At 45.1% G+C, this 23645-nt stretch overlaps 1 protein-coding gene across 2 annotated transcripts; it reads right to left on the minus strand.

Annotated features, from left to right (window-relative positions):
• Positions 1–2847: 2847 nt before the first annotated feature.
• Positions 2848–21867, minus strand: LOC135706980 (homeobox protein cut-like). Of its 2 annotated transcripts, none has more exons than XM_065228670.1 (4): positions 19309–21867; positions 17723–19212; positions 16877–17652; positions 2848–3932 (listed from the first exon to the last, which is right to left on the minus strand). In XM_065228670.1, exons 1-4 carry the CDS (start codon positions 21142–21144, stop codon positions 3352–3354), a joined length of 4683 nt encoding a protein of 1560 aa, XP_065084742.1. In that variant the 5' UTR covers positions 21145–21867; the 3' UTR covers positions 2848–3351. The 2 variants fall into 2 exon arrangements, with proteins under 2 accessions (XP_065084742.1, XP_065084741.1); XM_065228669.1 differs by having other exon boundaries at positions 16877–17655.
• Positions 21868–23645: the final 1778 nt, after the last annotated feature.

The following is a 23645-nucleotide window of genomic DNA, read 5'->3' on the forward strand; positions in this document are numbered from 1 at the left end:
CTGTAAGCTAGTAGTAGGCTACGACTTTATTAGATACGTAAGCTCGAGTAGAATAAATTGTGTATCTGGAAGAGTAAGACGTGTTTATTTACTTCTCTGTAAATCCGATTCCGGGAAGTGAATTAAGTAGTTGGTTCCTGTTCCGGAGTACCACAGTGTACAAGATGCCTTGCGGGAAGACCCCGCCAGATCTACTGCTCTCCACGGTTTCCTACACTAGTCCGGTTACTAATCGACACTCCACAGTCAGCTGCCAAGAGCGAAGAACCTTTTAGTACAACAGACTTCATAAGCCGTGTTTCAATGACGGCTGCTTGTAATTCTAACCGTGGCACTGACAACAACTTCATCGGTTGCAGTACTACTAACATCCACGAGAAACATGTGACATTCTAGCGAAGTTCCCTGTGGTTAGGAATACTTCTCCCACCGGGTAGCGTCTATCGCTATCGTCTTGTCGTGCACCGTAAAGGGTGCGACCTAACGGATCAAAAATGACCAGGTAGCATGGTCCATGGCGAAGCTCTTCATCGACTTCGAGTTCTGCTCTCCAATCTACCAGTGGCGTCCCGTAACCTCACTTTTTACCTGTGCACCAAATTTCAAAACCAGATTTAATGTATATATTCATACTCGAATCGGTTGAAAAATACACTTAATCTTCTAGTTTACTTGATATCTCCGGAGAACTTCGAAACTAGGGCGTAATTGCTTTTGTAAACAAACACTTCATTTGGCGATTTCTCACGAATTAAAGCTCAATCTAAAAAAACTAACAACACAAACAGGTAGATGAATGGTTCCTCTATCATTTGGGACAATTTATTCACGAGATTGTTCTTTTATTCGCGAGAATTCAACGATTGACATGTTTGCTTACGAAAGCAATTACGCCCAAATCTTAAAGATCTCTGGATCTATCAATTGCAAGCAATATTTTGATAATTGTTTATGTTTTGAGAGTTGGTGCACAGGTAGATTGTGGTTAAGGAAACGCCACTGCAATCTATAGTCGCTTTATTCATAGTCTGGCGGATAGAATCTCGGGAACCAATTGAGCTGTCAAATAGCGGAACCAATCGAGCAAATCACGACCAACAACAGAAAGAGCACATCAGTTATTGCGAACAAAAATTTCGGAAACCGTTTTCTCGTGATTCAAGGCTCGCCTACGCAAACTAACACTATCTTTGGATTTGGGAAAGGTTTTCCCTGTCCGATGATGCCGGTAATTTGCGTTCGATTGTCGAGGAAGGAATAATCAACGTTTTATTTATAAGAGTTGATAGGTCCTTTTCAATTGTTGGTCTACAATATATTGAATTGGTTCCGATTTTTGATAGATCGAAATTCTATCCGCCAGACTATAAAATATAGCGACTATACTGCAACCTGCTGCAGCACCTCTGAAAAGTTCGACATCCAACGTCGAATAAGAAAACCTTGACTCCCTTGACGTTCAATGTCAGCTTAACGTCTCCTTGGCCTTTAGGGCCTGTTCATAAACTACGTAGACATTTTTTTGGGATTATTGACCCCCCCTCCCCCTGCGTAGACAATTGTCCATACAAAAAATTTAAAATTTGTATGGGTCGTGGATAATTGTCAACCCCCCCCCCCCCCTAAACGGTCTACGTAGTTTATGGACAGCCTCTTATCAACGTTTCAAGGTTATATTTGTTGAATTACCAGTAAAATTATAAGCCGGGCACTCGGCTGTGCAAATCTCAGCAAAAAAAAAAATACCGAAAGTATCCCAAATTCAATGTTGTGGACAGCAGGATCTCTACATATCAAAAATCAGTAACCCGTTGATTCAAAGGGGAAGTTTGCCCGTAGGTCCAAATAAGAAGTATCGACTGAGGACTGATAATACAGTTCTAGATCTTTTAAATCTGAAATAAAAGTTCTTTTCGCATCTACATGCTCGCATCCTCACACAGGCAGTAGATTGAGGACTGCATTTAACCTTTTTCGATGGAAAGCTACGTACACTCGGAGCGGTTACTGCAACTATAAAGCAGCTGCAAAAAAAATGTGCCATCTACTACGAGGGCTTTAAAAGCCAATGTTTATGTTTGTGCCCACAGAAAGAACAGCGTGAAATAAACTCTAGGTTGATGCCCTTATTACGCACGAAGTTTCAAGTATCCAACAAACTGTTCGTCATAACACCTTTTTTTGAGCGCCACTGTTCCTCTTGTTATCGTCAAAGCCAAAGATTGAAAAGTCCAGCTATACACAGTACATTATTCCTAAGATTTCAGTAGTTTCTCAAATAACCGGAAAATAAATGTAGTCGTATCCACGTAGAACGGCAATTCCAACTAGTCGTACACAGCAAAAAAGTCCTAACAAATTTGGAACATTGACCATACTAATCTACATTAAAACGAGTAGAAACTAGACACTTTTTTTGATGCCACAACAACACGCTCTACTCTGCTGCCGTAAAATGATTTAGCATGGCATCACGGAAAGCGTAGTGAAAGGTTTCGTGATTTGACATATACCCCAGAAGGGGGGAGGGGGGACAACGCACGTGCACAATGCTTCTACGGACTCGGCGGAAAAAAGGTAACAAATTCTGCATTCAATTTGATGATGATTTCATTCAATTCGTAAAGGCAAACCCATAAAAGTAAAACAGCTAGTCGAATTTTACACTGTAGGGGGGGTTACCGAAAAAAGCAGCAACATTGAGAAACTTTTAACGATCTGCGCACACATTTTGTAACATCTAGGCTGCAGTTATTATTCTATTCTTTCTTTTTCCTGGATACCGAATACCTTAAGTTGTGATATTTAATTATTTCTATCTAACTAGCTATATGAATGGTTTCAAAGTTTTTCTTTTGCCAGAAGGTTTAACAATCAACGGTTGCAGCCATATTACAAATCGGATGCTGATTCTTATACAGTAATATACTAGTGTCCATCCAGTATGCGTTCGGTACCACGGTACAAGAAAATTAAGGAAAATACTAATGCGCTGCGCTCTCTATCAGAGCGAACTATGTGTGAGTGTGTGTGTGTGTGTCTCAGTGTGTAGCTATAGCAATTGTCGGGTTAAAGTTTTTCCTAGGTGTGATCTACACAATTTGATACTAGTCGTTTTATCAATGTCCAAATACAATGACAGACAAGAAATGTCTAGAGAGACGGCCGATTAGATTGCTTTGAAAGGAGAGTAAACTACTAGCGATTATAAACTTACTCTGGCCGGCAGATGAATTTGTTCTCCCTGCGATGATCCACCAACCGATGGAACGGAGGCCCATCCAGCCAAGGTGGTGGTAATGGTGGCGGAGCAGCAGCACGTCTAGTCGGGGATGCAGCATTGACCAGCACTCAGTTGTGCACAGTGGCCGAAGAGTGTTGCATGTTTCGTTCGAACTCTTCTAGACTCATGGCCTGGCCAACGTTGAGCGATGGTAACTTACCGGCCGAGGCCTGTGCGAGCAGTTCAGGTGAGAACCACCGGGCCAGTTGGTTGCTGGTAGGCGACAGACCTCCGTCGCGGTTGTAGTTGATAATTCCCGAAGCACCTGGCGTCTGCTGTGGACCCTGGTGGGAATGTTGACCTTGAGATTGCGGCTGCTGTGGTTGCTGAGGACCCATCCGGAACGACGGTGGAATCTGCTGCATGTGTTGATTGCGGATGGCACGCTGCTGTTGTTGTTGGCGTTGCTGCAGCAACTGCTGCAGGTGGGGATTCATCTGGGTCTGGTGTTGATTGTGGGGCTGTTGCTGCTGAAGCAATTGTTGCTGCTGCTGTTGCTGCGATTGGTGCGCTCCGAGTATCGGATTGCCACTGCGGCCTTGGAACTGCTGCATTTGCTGCTGGAATTCCAGGTTGGAAGCGAAAGACATCTGCGACATTGGTGAAGGGTGCGGCTGTTGCTGCGGTGGTTGTGGCTGGGTATTGCCGCCTATAAATGATTGACAGATATTAGTACAGGTATTAATAATCCTCTGTTCCGAATCATTTGAAAGAAGCCATATTTTGAACTTTTTATGTGTCCAGCCGGTGTCAAGCCATTAGGTCAATAGGATATTTTTCAGATTTTTTTTTTAAGTTTACAAAATTTCGAATGCCGTTGATCCCCGGTCTATAAGTTGATGGGTCGATAGATAGGGTCCACGTGTGGGAGCTGCCTCCCAGCATTAATACTCAGTACAAAAAAACAAACAAAGAAAAAAAAGTTTCCAAGATCTCTGATGGCTCCAAACATGAAAAAAAAATGCTAGGACCTGCTTTTCTAGATTCTGAAAAAAATATAGCTCCCGGACTTAGAAACATATGCAAGATCTCGGTCATAGCGAAATATTAACATGATTTTTTTTAGCTTAAGGGATTTTCTCTCCTTCCTTTCCAAGAAGGTTTTTCGTTGTTTTGAAATGGACAAAAATGTGTTCCAACGACTTCTAGGCTGTCTCCGGAAGAAAAACTTTGCGAAAAACACTACGTTCAAACCACAACAAGAGATTCGTATGGGCGCTATTTTATTAGATTGCCGTTTCGTGACAACATTGGTCAGCTTGGTGAAACGAAGCAGTATGCGTCGCAGCGCTTCTATCAACATGAAAAGCGTTTGAACAACAACGTGGTACTGAAGCGTGAATATGATGCTTTCATTGAGGAATACATTCGACTCAACCAATGTCGGGAGATTTTCGAGCCTGAGATAAGCAGCACACCGAACTACTTTTTGCCTCACCATGCGGTGTTGAAACCCACATCGTCTACTACGAAACTGCGAACAGTGTTTGATGCCTCTGCGAAATCGACTACAGGAGTTTCACTCAACGACGTCCAGATGACCGTCCGGTCGTTCAGGATCCATTATTGGATATAACAATTCGGTTTCGTATTCATCAGTACTACAAATGGTGAGTCGACAAACTGGAAGGAGTGTTGTCCCAACAGCTCTGGTCCTCACAAGTTCCTACCTCACGCTTCCACGGGTCAGCCGATGACAAAGACCGCCAGCAAAAGATGCTGGTAGCGTAGCCTGGGCAATGTCACCACGATAAAAACATGGATCCGGATCGTGGTGATAGCAAAGTGAGGAGGTGCGACCCTCGAGCGTCTGTTCACCATGGAGGTGCGGCTCAAACAGCGTCTGTCTCGGAGCGAGCGGCTGAATAAGAAATGCTGTATCACGTCAGCTACACCTAAGGTGGCAGCCCCACCAACATGATGTAGGTATCGCGACCCCGGTAAGGTAGCATACTGAAACCCCCAACATTACTCAGAAAAACGAAGAAAGAGAAAACAACGAACGGAATTTTCGGCAACCGACCCGGCAACGAAATAAGGACAATGAATGGAAACTCGGTACTTGGAATGTCAGAACCTTAAATGAACCTGGACGAGCGGGCCTTTTGGCTCGTGAACTGCAAAAAGTGAATGTGAGCGTAGCTGCTATTCAGGAAGTACGGTGGCCTAGATCCGGAGAACGTGAATTCCGGGCGGTGGATCCCATCGCCAACACTTCCTTCAAGTATCATATCTATCACAGCGGTGGCGATAGGGCAGAACATGGAGTAGGGTTCATAGTGATCGGGAAGCAGATGAAGCGTGTTATGCGGTGGAGACCGGTAAGCGACCGCATCTGTGTATTAAGGATTCGGGGCAAATTCTTCAACTACAGCCTGATCAACATCTATGCGTCAACCAACGATAAATCCGATGACGTGAAGGACGCGTTTTATGACAGTCTCGATAAAACTTATGATGAGTGCCCAAAACACGACGTGAAGATTGTAATCGGAGATGCAAATGCGCAGGTCGGGAGGGAAGATTTCTTTCGTCCAATCATTGGTACAGAGAGCCTACATACAGTAACCAATGATAACGGCCTGAAACTGATAAACTTCGCCGCTGCTAGAGGTATGGCCATCAGTAGCACCTACTTTGCACGCAAGAATATCCGAAAGCACACCTGGAGACACCCAAATGGCGAAACTTGCACCCAGATCGATCACATGTTGGTGGATGGCCGGCACTTCTCAGATGTCATTGATGTAAGAACTTTTAGGGGGCCTAACATTGACTCAGATCATTATCTTTTTGTCTGCAAAATTCGGGCGCGTCTATCGACCGTTACGAATTCAACGAACCGGAGATCGATGCGTTTCAATATCCATCGCTTGTCAGTAGAAGGTGTTGCTGCAGAGTACCGCCAGAAGCTTGATGAGCGGATTAGCGAAATCAACGTGAACGAGGACCTCAACAATCTGTTGAACACAATCCACGGAGCGGTGAACACAACAGCACAAGAAGTGATAGGTACAGCTCAAAGACGACCACGTAATGGCTGGTTTGATGAGGAGTGCCAGAGGTTGACGGATGAGAAGAACGTTGCCAGAAGCCGGATGTTAGTGTCTGGTACCCGGCTGAACAGAGAGCGGTACAAGGTAGCAAGGGCAGCTGAGAAACGAACCCACCGCAGAAAGAAAAGGCAATACGAAGAACGCGTGATTGCTGAGGCGCAAGAAAGTATGGAACAGAACGGTATGCGAAGGTTCTACGCGACTGTCAATGGTGTGCGGAGTAAAACAGCGCCATCTCTCGCCATGTGCAATGACCTTGAGGGGAATTTGCTGACAGATAAAACAATGGTGGCTGCCAGGTGGAAAGAACATTTTGAGACATTGTTGAATGGAGAGAGTGAGGGAGTATCGAGGAACAGAGTAAACATCGCAGACGACGATCAAGCTGTGGAGCCTCCAACGCTAGACGAGGTTAAAAAGGCAATACGTGAGCTGAAAAACAATAAGGCTGCTGGGAAGGACGAGCTCCCGGCCGAACTTTTCAAACACGGAAGTGAGCAGCTGCATCAAGCAATCTACCGTATTCTAACGAAGATATGGGAGGACGAAGAACTGCCTGCTAGCTGGTTGGATGGCCTCATTTGCCCATTATTCAAAAAAGGGCACAGACTCGAGTGCGCCAATTATCGAGGAATAACTCTTCTGAATTCGGCGTACAAAATACTGTCACGCGTTCTGTTTAACAGATTGAGACCGCTTGAGGAGTCCTTCGTCGGTGAATACCAGGCTGGTTTTCGTGAGGGCCGATCAACGACGGATCAAATGTTTACCCTGCGTCAAATCCTTGATAAATTCCGGGAGTACAACTTGCAGACTCACCATCTGTTTATTGATTTCAAAGCAGCATACGATTCAGTGAAGAGAAATGAGCTTTGACAGATTATGCTAGAACATGGTTTTCCGGCGAAACTAATTAGACTGATTCGCGCAACGCTAGATGGATCGAAATCAAGTGTAAGGGTTGCAGATGAGATTTCGACCTCGTTCGTGACCTTAGATGGATTGAAGCAGGGTGATGCACTTTCAAACTTACTGTTCAACATTGCTCTTGAAGGAGCGATTAGGAGAGCTGGTGTGCAGAGGAACGGTACCATCATCACACGATCGTACATGCTCCTTGCCTTTGCGGACGACATCGATATCATCGGAATTGACCGTAGAGCAGTGGAAGAGGCGTTTGTGCCTTTTAAGAGGGAGACGGCGAGGATTGGGCTCACGATAAGTTCTACCAAAACGAAGTACATGGTAGCCGGTAGACAGCGTGGGAGCAATAGTGGTGTTGGTAGTGTAGTGTTGTTAGATGGTGAACAATTTGAGGTAGTGGAAGAATTTGTGTAACTTGGAACACTAGTGACATGCGATAATGATGTTACCCGCGAGGTGAAGAGACGTATTGCAGCTGCAAACAGGGCCTTTTACGGATTACGTAGCCAGCTGAAGTCCCGTAGCCTGCAAACGAAAACGAAATTCGCTCTGTATAAGACGCTGATACTTCCGGTAGCCCTCTACGGCAACGAATCGTGGACGTTAAAAGAGTCTGACCGGAGAGCATTTGGTGTCTTCGAGCGTAAGGTGCTGCGAACAATACTCGGCGGTAAACAGGAGAATGGCATCTGGCGGCGTCGCATGAATCACGAGTTGTACCAAGTGTATAACGGTACGGATATAGTGAAGCTTATAAAATACGGCAGACTACGGTGGGCTGGGCATATAGTGCGGATGCCGGAAGAACGACAAGCAAATATTATATTCAGCAGAGAACCCGGTAGAGGTCGTCGACTCCGGGGTAGACCTCGGACACGTTGGCTATTTGCAGTTGAGGAGGACATCAGGTCGCTAAACGTTCATGGCGACTGGAAGCGATTGGCTCAGGACCGAGTCCAATGGAGAAGAGTACTTCGTTCGGCGTTGAATCAACCTGGCGATTCGTAGCCCATCAAGTATCAAGTAAGTATTCATCAGTACGTTTTCTCCTGTGATGTGCCCAAAATGTACAGGAAAATACGCATGGCTCGCGATGATACAATATTCCTCCGGGCATTTTATTTATTTATCACCGTCTTCGACTAGTCGTACAGACTGAACTATTTTACTTATAAACTAGAAATTACTACTAATCCTATTTCTAAAAACGTTTTTAGTCAACTTAAAATCGAATTCGTCACAGATAACATTGAACAAGCGAAGACACGAATCAAAAGGGTTGTTGTAGCCGTAGTTTGTTCTGTGGTATGGGACTGCTATTAAAGCTGAGCTCCGAAACCGTCGAGGAGGAATGTTGAGCGGGATCTGTGTGAGAAGTTCAGGGCAATCGATAGATCCTCCAATGACATCGAAAATAAATAGCCGCTGGTGTGGATGTCGGTGAACTCGGAAGCGTGGCGACGGATGAATCCCAGCACAGAAAAAGCTTTGGCAGTGGTAATGCTCACGTGTTCGTTGAATCTGAGCCTCGAATCGATGGTAACGCCAAGGTCACAGATGGACGACACACGTTCCAATGATGCAGTTTCCATTCTGAATTGATGAAGAATGGGGTTATTGCAGCGACCGAAGGTAATAACTTTGCACTTCATGTTATTGACCCGCATGCCGTTATCGCCACACCATACCAGTATAGTATCAATATCTTCTTGTAGGACAATACAATCCGGAAGAGAAGCTATGACACGATACATTTTTAAGTCATCAGCGAATGAAAGCTTAAACGAGGAAAGCAGCAGACACAGGTCATTTATAAAAATGTTGAATATTAATGGTCCCAGAACGCTTCCTTGGGGTACACCAGACGTGATTTTGAAAGTGCGGGATCGAGTCGAGTTGACCGTAACATATGCAGTACGATCGCACAAGTACGAATATATCCACTCTGTAATCCAATCTGGAAAACCTATGTGCTTCAGTTTTTCCACAGCTAGAATGTGCGGTACAGTGTCGAAGGCTTTCGCAAAGTCAACATACACCGCGTCAACTTGCCGCCTCTCTTCTACTTCGCGGGACAGTGCGGTGACGTAACACATGAGGTTCGTTGTTGTAGAACGATGCTTCATAAAGCCATGCTGACCATCAAAGATGATGGGAGACGCTACGTTGTATAGTCGCCGCGATAATTTGACACCTGATTACAGTTGCCAGATTTGTGAATAGGAACGATGCAACCAGCTTTCCAAGCTGTCGGAAAGGTTCTTTCGTGGAGTGATCGGTTGAATAAGCGAGCAATTGGGTTCGCTAGTTCTCTTGAACAGTTTTTCAGCAACAGGGGTGGTATTCCGTCCGTCCCAGGTCCTTTTTTGATGTCAAGCTCATCGATGACTTTTACTACTTCATTTGCGGAAAACTGAATAACGGGTAGGTTGATGTTGTGCGAAGAAACGTGAGCAAAACAATCGCGCCTTGGTACAGGTGACACTTTAAAAACGCTCTCGAAGAACATGGCGAAAAGGTTTGCAGCATCCACATTTGTATTAGCCTGGGCATCATTGAATGGGATGCGAGAAGATGCTTGCCACTTTTTCACGAAATCCCAGAAGCACGATGGGTTTTGTCTTACGCTGTCCTGGATCCTGAGTAAGTAGTTATCGTTCGTGGATAATAGAATTGTCTTGTACTGCAGCTCTACTTCGCGAAGGTAATTGCGGTCGCTCTCAGACTTCGAAAGGAAGAAACGGTGACGTGCTTTCCTTAGGATGTTACGAAGATGCCGTAGTTCGGAGGTCCACCATGGCTTGCTGAAAACTGAATTGAACGATCGTCTTTTCCGAGGAACATAGTCGTTAAGCACTGCATAAAGCTTGTCATAGAATGCTTATAATGTTCTATCCAATGGCCCGGTTAGCGGTAAGGAATCCCAGTCAACGAGCGGAAATCGTAGTAAAGATTATCGTCCGACTCGTTCTGTACTACTAAATCGTCGATACTCTCATCGAACAGCAAAACAAAAGGCACGTGGTGATTGTCTACGGGCAACAGAGGCGTGATGGGTTCAATGAGGTCTAGTCGCTCTGGAAGACTGACGAATACAAGGTCGAGAAGCCTTCCGTTCGCATTCACATATTGGTTAACTTGCTGAAAACCCGTAGCAAACATAGTTTCAGTGAGTACCTGTTCATGCTCGGAAGAAGCGTTCAAGGGAATGAAACAATTTACATCCTCGTTCAATTGCCAACGCAAATTGGGGAGGTTGAAGTCACCCAGAGATACAATTATGTCAGCGGCAGAAGCACAGTTTGCAATATGCTGCACTGCGTTAGCGTGTGCAGAGTACAGGTCGGCACATGAGTTTGGTGGAAGGTAAATAGCGACAAAATAAAGATACCGAGAATCCAATCGTTTACAGACAGGCTCGAAAATCTCCCGACAATGGTTGAGTCGAATGTATTCCTCAATGAAAGCATCATATTCACCCTTTAGTTCCACGTTGTTGTTCAAACGCTTTTCATGTTGATAGAAGCGCTGCGACGCATACTGCTTCGTTTCACCAAACTGACCAATGTTGTCACGAAACGGCAATCTAACAACATAGCGCCCAGAAGAATCTCTTGTTATGGTTTGAACGTAGTGTTTTTCGCAAAGTTTTTCTTCCGGAGACAGTCTAGAAGCCGTTGGAACATCTTCGAGGGCCCAAAATCGTTGCACCAACTAATCCAATTGACATTCGGGTTCAAGAGAGACGGTGTAGCAATGCTGGAGTTGCACATACGACGAGCGATTGTAGCTAGAGCCTGTAACAAGCCATCCTAGGAAAATTTCCTGCAGAATTGGTCGTCCATCACTAAGATCGATTCGGGTGTCCTTGAGAATGCTGAAGAAAAGTTCTGCGCCAGTGAGAAGATACGCTGAGGTTTATAAAACTGCGGATCAGCTAGCCTTATGTCATCCGGAATCTCCATATCTGATGTGTTGAGTTGTTGTGCAGGCAGTTTTCCAGTAATCCTCGGTACCACCATACATTTGATATCCTTGGTGTAGCTGCTAGTCCTGGACTGGAACACAATCGTTACCTGGCGCTTGATTTCGATTCCTTAGCATTAACTCCAATCACACTGGTAGTGCACCTGTTGCGTTGAATTCCAAGAAGAGTAACCATAGGTTATGAGGTGAAGGACACGGCACAGTTTGGCATGGCCGTGTACGTCGAGTACATTCACAACAGCCGTAGAAAGTAGCACTTCTTTGCTGTGGTGCAATTGAGGGCTACCACGTTGCTCGTAGACGATGATGCCATCTCACTTTGGGGAAAGATTGCTGTTTCGTTCTTGCAAGTATCATCACTCGGTTTCGGCGCATCGATGTGTAGAACCGTGTGATGTCGTTTGTTACATTCTCGACAGGAATATTTCGAGGAACATTTTACTGTCATATGCCCTTTTCTCAAACACACTAGCTTTTTTGGCTCTGGTGTTCCTGTCATTAAGTGAAAGTTTTAGCAACTTGTCGTATTGGTGATTGAGATGCTCCTTATCACAAAACACGCACTTTTCTTCAGCACTTATTGCTGGGAAAGACGAGGATTTTGCTGTTTGTTTTTGTTTTCAGCGGGGCAATTTTTGAATGGTTTGATTGAAGGAGCTTCCACTCGTTTCAGAACCAAAGCGTGTTTCTCGAAAAATGCAATGGTATCGTCGTATTTGGGAACGACACTGTGCTTGTTGCTAGCTTCCCAAAGCTTCTTCGTCTCAAAGTCAACCTTGGAAGCAAAACAATGTCTGAGAGGCCTAGTACCTACTTCGTACCCGTGGAATCTGAGCGAATCGACGTGTCATTTGCTTTCCACTTTCCTGTGTCATTGGCTTCAGCTGGAGTAACTTGCTCGCGTGGATGTCGACAATCTTCCGCTTATCCTTATATCGTTGTAAAAGGAAATTCCATGCCGCTTCGAAGTTGTTTTCATTGATGAATTGTCGATTGATAACACCAGCTGCCTCTCCGACAAGGCATCTATCCATGTGATACAGCTTCGTACCAGCATCCTCCGTTGGAAACTTGTTCATAATGTCCAAAAACATCGATTTAAACCTAAGCCGATGTTCCGGGTGGTCGTTTAATGTTGGGAGAGGAGTATGAGTAAGAACCGATTGCTGCACTCTAATTGGATGTGAAACACCTGGTGTCACTTGTAGTCGTTCATTTCCTGGTAAGCCACATCAATCGTCCTTAAGTAAGTTTCCAGAATGAATTCGTCAACTGGAACCTGTTCATCATCCGCTTTCTGTAGACTGGATTTGATGCGAACGACTTTTGAACAAATGAACTCCCGCTGTCGACAAAGACCCGCCAATGTTTCCGCCATTTTCCTCTCTGCTGCGCCACTGAGATAATAGCAGGAATTTTCGACCTCCTTCGTGTTGTAAGCGGCATGTAAACCGCGCGTGACAAACAAACTCACATATCCGGCTCGAAGGACCAAAAATATTCGGATTAATCTTGAGATTTCGCGAATACCTTAAGAAGACCAACAAAAAAAACTAAATAAATATACCAACCCACTCAAAGCTCTTCATAAAGGGATTCCGTTAAGAGGTTCGACAAATTTAAAGGATTAAAAAAAAACTGTTGGAAGCGAGAAGCAGTTTATCGCAAACTGGCGATCTGTGGCGAACAAAGTGAACGAGGTGGCTGTACAGAATCTAATTGGCAGGAGCAGGCATGGAAAATCATTTACATTTATTTCGTGCATTCATTTACATTCACTTGTCTCTAACTTTCCGAATACAAGCGGTAGATCTGCTGAGGAGTGGAAGCAACTACTGCATTCAAGACCATTGAAGAAGATAAACCGGATTCCTTGCGCTGCTCATTTACGTAATTCCAGAGTGACTTCGGGTGCGACTTGAGTTTCCTCTGAATCCCTCGGTGATATCGCGAATAGCATCGACGGCTAATGGGGTTGTTTACACTTATGCTATTTCACTAGCGCTAATGAGTTAGCTGCTAGCAAAAAAGCTCACTAGCATAATGTAAACAGGGCATAAGCGTCTACCAGCAGGAAATTTCAGGAGCAACTTGAATTCGTGCTAGTTGGCGAGTACACTAGCGCTAGCAAATCCGCACAGATGTAAACACCCCATAACGTAGTGTCGTTTCAGCGAAAGCGTACAATACTTATGGGGTGTTTACATCTGTGCTGATTTGCTAGCGCTAGTAAACTAGCCAACTAGCACGAATTTTAGTTGCTCCTGAAATCTCATGCTGGTAGACGCTGATGCCCTGTTTACATTATTTTTTCCTTGATTTGTTTTCCGTACTGAGCACCAATGCTACCGACGCCAGGGAGGCAGCTCCCACACCTAGACCCTTCCTATCAACCCATCAACTCATGAACAGGGGACCAACGGCTTTACTTTTCTTCCGAAGGAAGGCGTGATCAGAGATGTTATGCCTCAGAACATCTCGGCGGCGCCGACTGGGATTGAACCCAGGCCTGCTGGGGTGAGAGATAATCACGCTTGCCACTACACCACCAGCGCCGCTCTGTTTATATTATGCTGGTGAGCTTTTTTGCTAGTAGCTGGCTCATTAGCGCTAGTGAAATAGTATAAGTGTAAACACCCCATTAGTGAATTTTCGCAATGCGGCTCTCTTGGTTCACTTCAACCAATGCAGTACTTTTCGCGCTAACCGAAGTAGGAGGAATTGCAAAACTTAACTAATTCTCGTTTTTATCACAAGGCTAACTCTTTCGACTGAAGCGTAATCAAGAATATCCGTCAAACACTTCCGAAAACATTTTTTGATACAAAACAGTGTCAGAATCTAGTAGCAAACTTGATTATTGAATTATTAATCAACTCTATATTCATCAGAACGACACTATCAGAATGAACCAGGGGAAGCTCATAAGTCTTGACAGGTGCACCGGCGCAACCATCGGTAATTGAGAGATTTACAACTGACAAGAGAGTGAGACCGAGCTTTTGCGCTCTCTTTCTCCATTACTCTCTTTGCCTGCAATCATACATCCAAGTTTACAGCGAGAAATGCACGCTTTAGGCACCCATACATCACAAATGTTCTTCTAATTTAAACTCACATACTCATACCGGTCTGCAAGTATGATACACGTCCAAAGCGTACCAGACTGCTGTTTCCGTGTTGCTCCCGTTTGACGCGTGCCACTGACAAAAACGTTCATCAAACAGCATAAGAAACCGAAGGAGTCAAATAATAAGAAATACATAAACATACGAAAACTGAAATAGATTGCTAATGCTGGATCGGACGACGATATCGAGCTTTTAGTAGAAGATGATTGCAGGGATGCTGGTCCGGAACCTACTTTGAAGGAAATCAGAACAATCATATAGGCAACCAGAAACAACAGTGCACCGGGACAGGGCAATTTATACAATGAGTTCTTCAAGTATGGGTCAGAGGAGCTTCTAGAGAAGATGACAGAGCTCGTGAAGGAAGTTTTCAGAACCAATCAGGTTCCTAAAGCCTGGTTAGAAACTGTTCAAGTCCCCATTCCAAAGGTTCCATATCATCAAAACACCAAAGACTATAGATGCATCACTCTTTGCTCAATGGCGTACAAAATCTATGCAAGATTGCTTCTGAAACGATTGTCCGACCAAGTCGATCCTCTACCCGGTTACCAAATGACCTTTCAACAAAAAAGGAGTGCTTCGGATCAAGTGATTGTGTTTCGTCGAATATTGGATGAACGATGGAGAAAAGGGAAGCAAACCATCCTGGTTTCACTTGATTTGAAACAGGTATTTGACAGACTGGACATATCAAAAGCAGTCACCATTCTCGCCGAAATGGGTGTTTCAAAATCGTTAATCAACCGGATTATATCCGCATGCCTGCACGAGAAAACATCGCTCCAATGGTTTATGCAGAGGACGGGTTCGATCAAAAAAAATGAGAGGGGTAAAGCAAGGATGTCCTCTGAGCCTACAGCTGTTCATCTTGATGTTGCATCATGTCTTACAATCAGTCAACGAATTCATCCCGGAAATCAAATTGGCTCATGGATCGAGGATCGAATTACCGTGCATACTTGGATACTCGGATGATCTTGTGTTCATTTGCGAAGAGGTTGAGGATGTGGAAAGGCTCATCGGTGTATTAGAGCCGCTATTGAATTCAATAGGACTGGAGATCAACACTAACAAAACGAAGGTGTTATTCCGAGACTCCAGAGACACAAAAACATAAGCCCAGAAACAACTGCCAAGTTTGGAAAGTATCAACTCCCGGTGGTCACTATTATGAGATACTTGGGAGCATACTTGACCAGTAGTCTTACGAGAAAAGCTACATCTTCAGAACGCATAAAAAAGGCGTACAAAGCATATCATCATCTGTGTTCTTTCCTCAAGCAACACCCCTTAAATCGAGCGTAGTAAGAAAGCTTTACCATTGTCTAATTACTCCAGTGGTGACGTACTCCATGGAGGTTAGCACAATATTGAAGAGAAATCGTAATTCACTGCTGAGAATGGAACAAGAGATGCTACTGACTCTTCATCATTTGTGTCACGACGACACAGAAGTGCCTACGAGGAATGATACTGAGAATGAGCAGTCTAGCGATTCAGCAAACGACAACAATCATCACGAAGAGCGTCCACAAGAGGGAGTAGAACTGGCCACATTGCCCCCGAGTGTCTGGGTGGATACACGATAAGCAACAAAATAAGAATAGCAAGGCTTAACTACTACGGGCATATCCTCAGGAGCGATCCTGGCGTAACTTTGAAAACGGCACTTAAGTACACCAGAACCCAAGAAGATTGGAAGACCAACATATACCTGGAAAACCTGTATTCGACAGGACGTGGAGAGGAGCAAAATTCCCATTGAAGTATGGCAGGATATCGCACAAGAAAGGAGCAAGTTCAAACAAACCACTGAAAACCTGTATAGTAGCATGGTGGAGTCGAAATTTGAGACAAGCAGCGACTCGGACTGGGAGAGTGATTCAGAAGACCTAGTTCCATCAGACTTCCTTGGATTTAGTGATGAGGACCCCATAATGAGAGGAACCGATTCTGATGACGAGGTCGGTCCGAGGCAACGACAATGACAACCCACAAAGCATTCCCAGCCAACAGATGATTCAGCAATAACAACACAGTCAGTCTTGTCAGTCTTCTTGATATGTTGTTTTCGTCACAATTGAGGGGGTTCGAAGGAAAGAGGTGTAAGTGACTTTGATCGATTCTCTTCATCGACTTTCTCTTTCGTTAATAATTCAGCTGCAAACACATTCCTTGATTCGTGTGCCATTCTGGATGCTAGATGAGAACCTCCTTTATCAAACTATGTGCCAGAAATAGCGCAAAATCTGTTTATAAAGCTGTGGCTATCATAAGAGAAAGTCGATGAAGAGAATCGATCAAAGTCACTTACACCTCTTTCCTTCGAACCCCCTCAATTGTGACGAAGTCACTTACACCCCTTTCCTTCTAACCCCCTCAATTGGTTTCAGCACGAAGGCTGTTCCGCAACCAGCCGGCTTCACTTCTCGTCAGTGTTCCGCCGAAACAGAAGTCCTGAAAGGTAAGCAAATCTAACAAGCAAAACTCACCTTTCAAGATTGGCCTGCCCTGGGGCTTCGACATCGGTGGCATCTGCGGACCCGGATGTGGTTGCTTCAGATTCCAGGGAATGTTACCGCCGGGCATTCCCGGTGGCTGATGACCACCGCGCATCTGCTGTGAATTTGGTTGTGGCGGCTGGGCTGGCTGCGGAGCACCCATTGGACTTGGATGATGTCCAGCTGCTAGGTGGTGATGGGGCAGCTGCGGCGGTGGCCCTGGAGGCTGGCTGTGCGGTGGCTGAAGCGGTGGATGTGCGCCAATAAGGGCGGCCAAGTTTCTCTGTTGCTGCTGCTGTTGCTGGGTCAGAGGGTTGTTGAGTCCCATTAGAAGACTCTGATTATGACCACCGGCTCCAAGCGGGGGACGATCGTTGGGTTGAGCATTCGGCAACGCCGAACTTGATGGTGTGTTGATGGAGGAATTGTTGGACGAAAGCGGCTCAATTTCCTTCTCGGCAGTCATTTTACGCAAAACGGATGTTGGTGTAAAAGCCAACGGCGTAGGAGAGGATGTGTGCTGGGAGTGGGAATGCGATGGTGGAGTTTGCTTGGCTGGGGAAGCAATGGTACTAGTCATCACCGGGGTTGCGACAGCAGGCGAAGCAGCAACAGTGGTTGGTGCGCTATTTGCGGTACTGTTTGTCAGCTGATTTCCAATTTGTTGGTTGATGGCTGAAGGAGCCAACGAACTGGCTCCCGTTGTTGTTGCTGATGTCGTTGTAGACGAAGTCGTTGAAGATGGAGCAGAACTTGCTTCCGGCTGGCTACTGGAAAGAGTGTATGAGACAATTATATGAGAAAATGTGTTTCTTGCTTGAAAAAATAAAAACTTACCGATTCTGTTGCTGTTGCTGCTGTTGTTCCTGACGTTTGCGATAGTTTTCCCTTTGTTCTTCGAGCTTCTTGCGAATCAGCGCATTTTGCATAATTGACTGTGTGTGATACTGAAGCTCCCGGGGAGAAGGAATTCTTTGCGGCATACCATTGGGTAGTGGCGAAAGCCGCATCTGCTGCTTGGAATGATGCTGAAAGAGCAGATTTGCACTGTTGGCAGCAGCAGCTGCAGCAACGGCCGCCGCGGCTGGTGGAACTGTTGCTGGCGGAAGTATGGGAACACCACCGGGGCTCGGTTGGATGAGAATATTTGGCGAAACGACACGAGGACTGGTGTTGATGGTGCTGAGAACAGAGGTGAGGATTTCGCGATGTGGCTGCGCTGTGGCAGGGTTAGTCAGCTGTTGCCACAGGTTGTGCTGCGTCACTTCTCCACGAGCAACACCGTGGAGTAGGGCCTGTGCTTCCGGGCGCTTCAGGATTTCGGTCTGACGACCATCGTTGACCGGGTGATGCATTTGATTCAGATGCAACATCTTTTGGAGGAGTTCGTTTTGTTGCTGTTGATGATGCAATATATTGATAGGATGAGATTGATGATGAGGAGGATGAGCAGCCGGGGTAGGTTGGGCATTGTGCGGTTGATTTTCTGAAATTTGAGCCAGAAGCTTCTTGAAAGCATTCATCTCCTGTTGTTGGGCATCGTTGGATAGATGGCCAGCTCCAGCACCACCAGCAGCACTTCCTCCACCGCTGGCTGATGATGGTGTAATTAGTCTCGGAATAGATGGTCCAGTTCCGGCGGTACGAGTGTTTCCATCGCTATCGCTTTGGCGGAAACGAGCTTCAAGTTCTTCAACGCTATGTATCTGGCCACCGCTCGGTGCCGGAGGAATTGGCCCATGTGGACCATGATTACCAATATTGCCGCTACCGGAAACGCCAAGCAACTGTTGCAGATTTCGATTTTGTATTTGTTGATGATGTTGTTGCTGTTGCTGATGGTGCAATGCTGGATGGTTCGATGGATGACCCAAAAGCGGATGACCATGCGGGTGACCTGGCTGTTGCTGTGCCTGAAGCTGCTGCTGCGGGTGGTGATCTCGATCACGATGCTGAGATGGCTGCTGTTGCTGTTGTTGTTGTTGTTGCTGCTTATCGCCACGCTGGAACAACTCTAGTAGAGAATTGGACGAAGTACTGGCTGCAGGAGAGATCGGAGCAAAGTATTTGTTGGAATTCGAATCCGACATCTGATCGTCTAATCCGGTGGATGTAAAATCGTTGATCATGTTGTTAATTTCATCTTGAAGGGAAGAACGACGACTGTCAGCAAAGTGCGACGCCGCCGGTTGTTTCGGTTGCTGCTGTTGTTGATTGAGCCCGGATTGTTGAGAAGGCTGCGGTTGGGACGTGTTGTCCGGCTTGAACCATTGCGAGAATCGGGAGCCGCCGGTACTTCCGGTGTCCTTGCTGGCTGGTAGATCCGGCTGGAAGAAGAAAGGGGTTTATCAGAATTTGATCTTACAAACTTAATTCTAAAGTGGTGGCGAGTAACAATCAAATGTGTCTTAAGGTCTACTTACATATAACAAACTACTTGGCAGTGCATCAAGCTTGAGGAAGTCCTCAAAATTGAAGTCATCGTCCGTGATCTTGGACGGTCCAAGTGTGTTCGATATACCAAGCGTCGCTGTTAGCGCAGATTTGGCGGAACTCTCGCTGGCACCGTCGCCGGGCGTACGATTTATTTGGGCCTTATTAGGACTGGTTGGTGTCAGTAGTTGGTTGGCATTCGTTTTATCGTTACTGGCCCCGCTTCTGCCGAGCATGAGGACGTCGGAAGCGTCAGCGTTGTTGTTTTTGTCGTTCTGAAGCGATGACGACGGGGGCTTGACTTCCTCCGCTTGTTTAGCGTCCAGCAGATCATGCTTCGAATCGTCCCGAGAGTCATCCTTGTCCGATTTAGTTTCTTCCTCGGATACCGGATCGTCGAAACCACGCAGTTCTATGGTATCTGTTTGTGATGTTGGCTCACTGAACCATTCGGGTTCTTCGTCTCGGCCGTGGTCGCTGTACAATCGACGACGGTCGTGGTGAGACGAATGGTAATGATTGTAATTATTGGAATGGTAATTGTTGCCTCCGTGGGAATCGTTGTTCGAATTGTACGCATTGGAATACCGTGAAGACATTCGCGAATTGCGAGTATCCTTATCGTTTCGATCATAATCCCGATTAAGCGGACGCCTTTCGAAGCGTTCCTCCCGATCACGATCTCGGTCGTAATCCTTTCGAAAATCTTTGTCACGATCGTTACGATCTCGGGAATCCCGTGGATCTCGAGTATCACGAGTATCTCGATTTTCTCGCGTATCTCGAGCATCACGAGTATCACGAGTGTCTCGAGCATCACGGGTATCACGAGTTTCTCGAGCATCACGGGTATCACGAGTATCTCGAGAATCCCGTGTATCGCGTTCCCGTTCTCGGTAATTAGCGTTGCCCGACGCACGAAAATCATTGCTTTCCGGTGCATCCTTGTCCGGACGATAATCCCAGGATACATCTCGTGACAAGATGCGTCCACTGCCAATGCGTCTTTCCCTTCCCCCAAGAAGATCTCGTTCGTTTCGAAGCAGGCCTCCTCCAATGTTCAACCCGCTGGCGTTTGCGCCAGGAGCCGCAGGCATCTGACAACCCATATTGAACGATCTCCTTTGTGGCGAAAGGACAATTCCATCTTCCTTACGTAATCGATCTTTTGGATCACGCAAATCCATCCCACCGGAACGACGCATATCCATCCGGCCACCTCCACCACTAGAAGATCCATCAGTGTTCCCGCCATTAGAGCCATTAGCGACACGATTTCGTCCATAGTTCCCAGATGATCCATTCCCTCCTCCATTTTCGTCCTCATACGGCGCTTCCGATGTTTTACCCATAGAGGATACACTTTTCCCGTACCTAACCGTACCTCTGTCCAGGTTGATAAACATTCTAGCAAGCTTTTCGGACCTCGGCTCAACCATGAAGGCTGGCTTCTTTTTGGAAAGTTCCAAATTCCGCAGTGCCAGCAGCTGGTTTACCGAATACCGCGTCCTGTTCGATTTTTCGCTGCTACCACTTCCGGAAACTGGAGAGTCGCTGCCGGAAGGTGCCGACGTTGACATGATTGCCGGATCCATTGCTTCCAGTGCATTCTTTTCACTGGTGCCGTCAGAGTTAATGCCAACAACGCCTCCCCCACCGTCCGCTGATGACGAAAGCGACGACGAGGAAGTACTTTTCGCATTACCATCTCCAGCACTTCCGCCACCGCCACTATCCTGATGGTTGTTATCCTGTATACTGGGCGTCTGGCGTAATGTTTCCAACAGCATCGACGACTGCAAATCCATATTTATCGCGTCCGACATTGTCTCTTTTAAACTTGCAAGATGCGAAAACAACCCACGGATTTAACTTTTGTGTAGAAAACTGACTCGTTCGCTTCGCTGAGGAAAAAGTTTCTTTTTTACTCGTTTCCTGACGTTAGCACTAACACCACCACACGGGGCAGTATCGTGTTTGACAGTTCACGGTCTACGCACACGCACACACTTTCACTCGATTGTAAAAACTACGCGATACGATTTTGGGGCACACAAGAAATGAAAACGTCACAGCCCCCTTCTTTTTTCCCCTTGTGGTACACTTTGGGACTTTCTCACTCACTCACACGCACGATTTTATCACAGATGTTTTCCTATTCCTTTCCCACCACTCTTTTTATTTGACTGTCTGTGCCGATGCACTCTCGCTTACACGACGGACGACTACGGCCCAAGAGGAAAAATTAATGGGGCTCCTTGCACTTCTTTGCTTGTTGGCACGCACACACACACACACACGAACCCACACAAGGAACAGATTGCAAATATCGAGAAAAATGGATTTTCCGTTCTTCTTATGCAAAATTTCATACACAATTTACAATTTTCTAGCTTACGAACACTAAAAACTACTTTTTACAAAACGATACTAGCGATTGCTGCACGGTTTGCGAACGTTTGGAACCGTTTGCCACTAGAATTTTCAAACTTTTTCGCAGTAGACACAAAAACTGAAATGAGGCAGCCATTAACAGTACCCAGAGGCGAAACTGCGATCTTCGGTTTTTGGCAGGTAGGAACGAACGGTGTAACTGGGTGGTGTGCGGTGTAACGCTGGAGCAGCGTGGCCAGATTGATCGGCATTCGCATTGACGAGTGCACGGATGAATTTGAGTTCACTCACTCGACAAAAAGTGACACAACAGCGGGGCCCTGTTTACTAAAAATGAACATATATGTGTTCATTTTTAGTAAACAGGGCCCCGCTGTTGTGTCACTTTTTGTCGAGTGAGTGAACTCAAATCCATCCGTGCACTCGTCAATCAAAGAGTGAACTTACTGCTACACTGAAAAAAGAATCATAGTTAGGAATATACCAAGGGGTAACCCGCATAAACGCGAACCATACATTTACCTTACCTAAAATGGTTAAAAATTGTTTATAATCCCTGCTAAACTTTAACTGAAATGGTTATGGAACTTTACATGAACGTTTAATGATAAAGTTTCAACCTTATGTATTATGGTTTTTTGGAACTGGACCTTACAAATAATGGGTTGTTAAGAACCATTACCATTCCAAATTCTTGTTTTCTCCATACATTTTCAGAAAGAGAACTATATAAGAACGTTTTTACTTATGATTTGAGAACATTAATGGTAATGGTTATGGTAGTCAGTAAGGTCCATTAATGGTTTTGTAACATCGCTCAACTTTACGTGGAATATATCGTGAATTGGTAATCAGTAAATTACAGGCCCACGCAAACTAGTCAAACAAACCCAAGCAGTCAACTAATAAGCAGACGCCTTGCAAAAAGTTAATGAAGATCATGTGTCAAATGAAATGTATAAAAGGTCACACATACCTTTTATGCATTCTTATAGGACCTATGTGGTTTGTCTTATGGAATGTATAAGGCTGATGTTTTGGCAAAAATGTATAAGTGAAACACATGAATAAAATAATTCATTTTCGTTTCGTGTACCAAACCAAACTCATTTCAACAATACCGAACTAATTTTTGCAGCACAATCACGCGGAATGTCATTCGACCTAATTAACTTACAATTTGAAACTGAATTTCACTTGTTCAGGTATTACACACAAAAAATAAAAATAGTTTTAGTAAAAATATCACATTTTTAAATTAAAAGTTTCCCGAATTTCGTGATATTAACTACGAAAATATTCACCGCAAATGTTATTCTTTTAGTTTAAAAGTTGATCTTTGACATTCTACTTTCTATTTTTAAAAGTGTGATCTTTCAAAAGAAAAGTCAAAATAACCTCTGTATGTTTTCTTTCATACGACAGTTTCGTGCCAAAATTAACTATGTATGACATTTCTGTATTTGATATGCTCCAAGCGGTATTATCATTAAATTAAGAATCCGTTCAACCTTGTCTTAATATATGATATCGGATGATGGAGTGATACTACCCGACTCTGTTCAAACATTTGACAGAGCTTTTAAGCAGGGGAAGTTAATAAGAATATAGTTGAATCAAGTGCTAAATGGAATCTGTACTTCATCCAAGTGTGCAGAAGTTGTCATTGCTTCTCGTGAAATGGTGAAATATACCTAGCTTATCCCTTATATACGAACGTCCAACGTTGCCAAGGGACCACGCTTATAATGTACCCGGATTCAACCATTACAGTAAGTGTTAAAACCTTTAAATCGAAATGAAAGTAAACACCACAGCACCAACCATATAAATATGCTTTCTGCTTCTAGGTCTGCACTGTGAGGATGACGATGCGAAGATGAGGAAACCCAAAGGATGAGCTCAGTTTCACATCACCCGGGAATGCGAATGA

The sequence above is a fragment of the Ochlerotatus camptorhynchus genome, unplaced genomic scaffold, assembly GCF_037179485.1.
Source record: "Ochlerotatus camptorhynchus isolate MF236.1 unplaced genomic scaffold, CSIRO-AGI_Acam_v1.1 ptg000300l, whole genome shotgun sequence".
NCBI lineage: Eukaryota > Metazoa > Arthropoda > Insecta > Diptera > Culicidae > Ochlerotatus > Ochlerotatus camptorhynchus.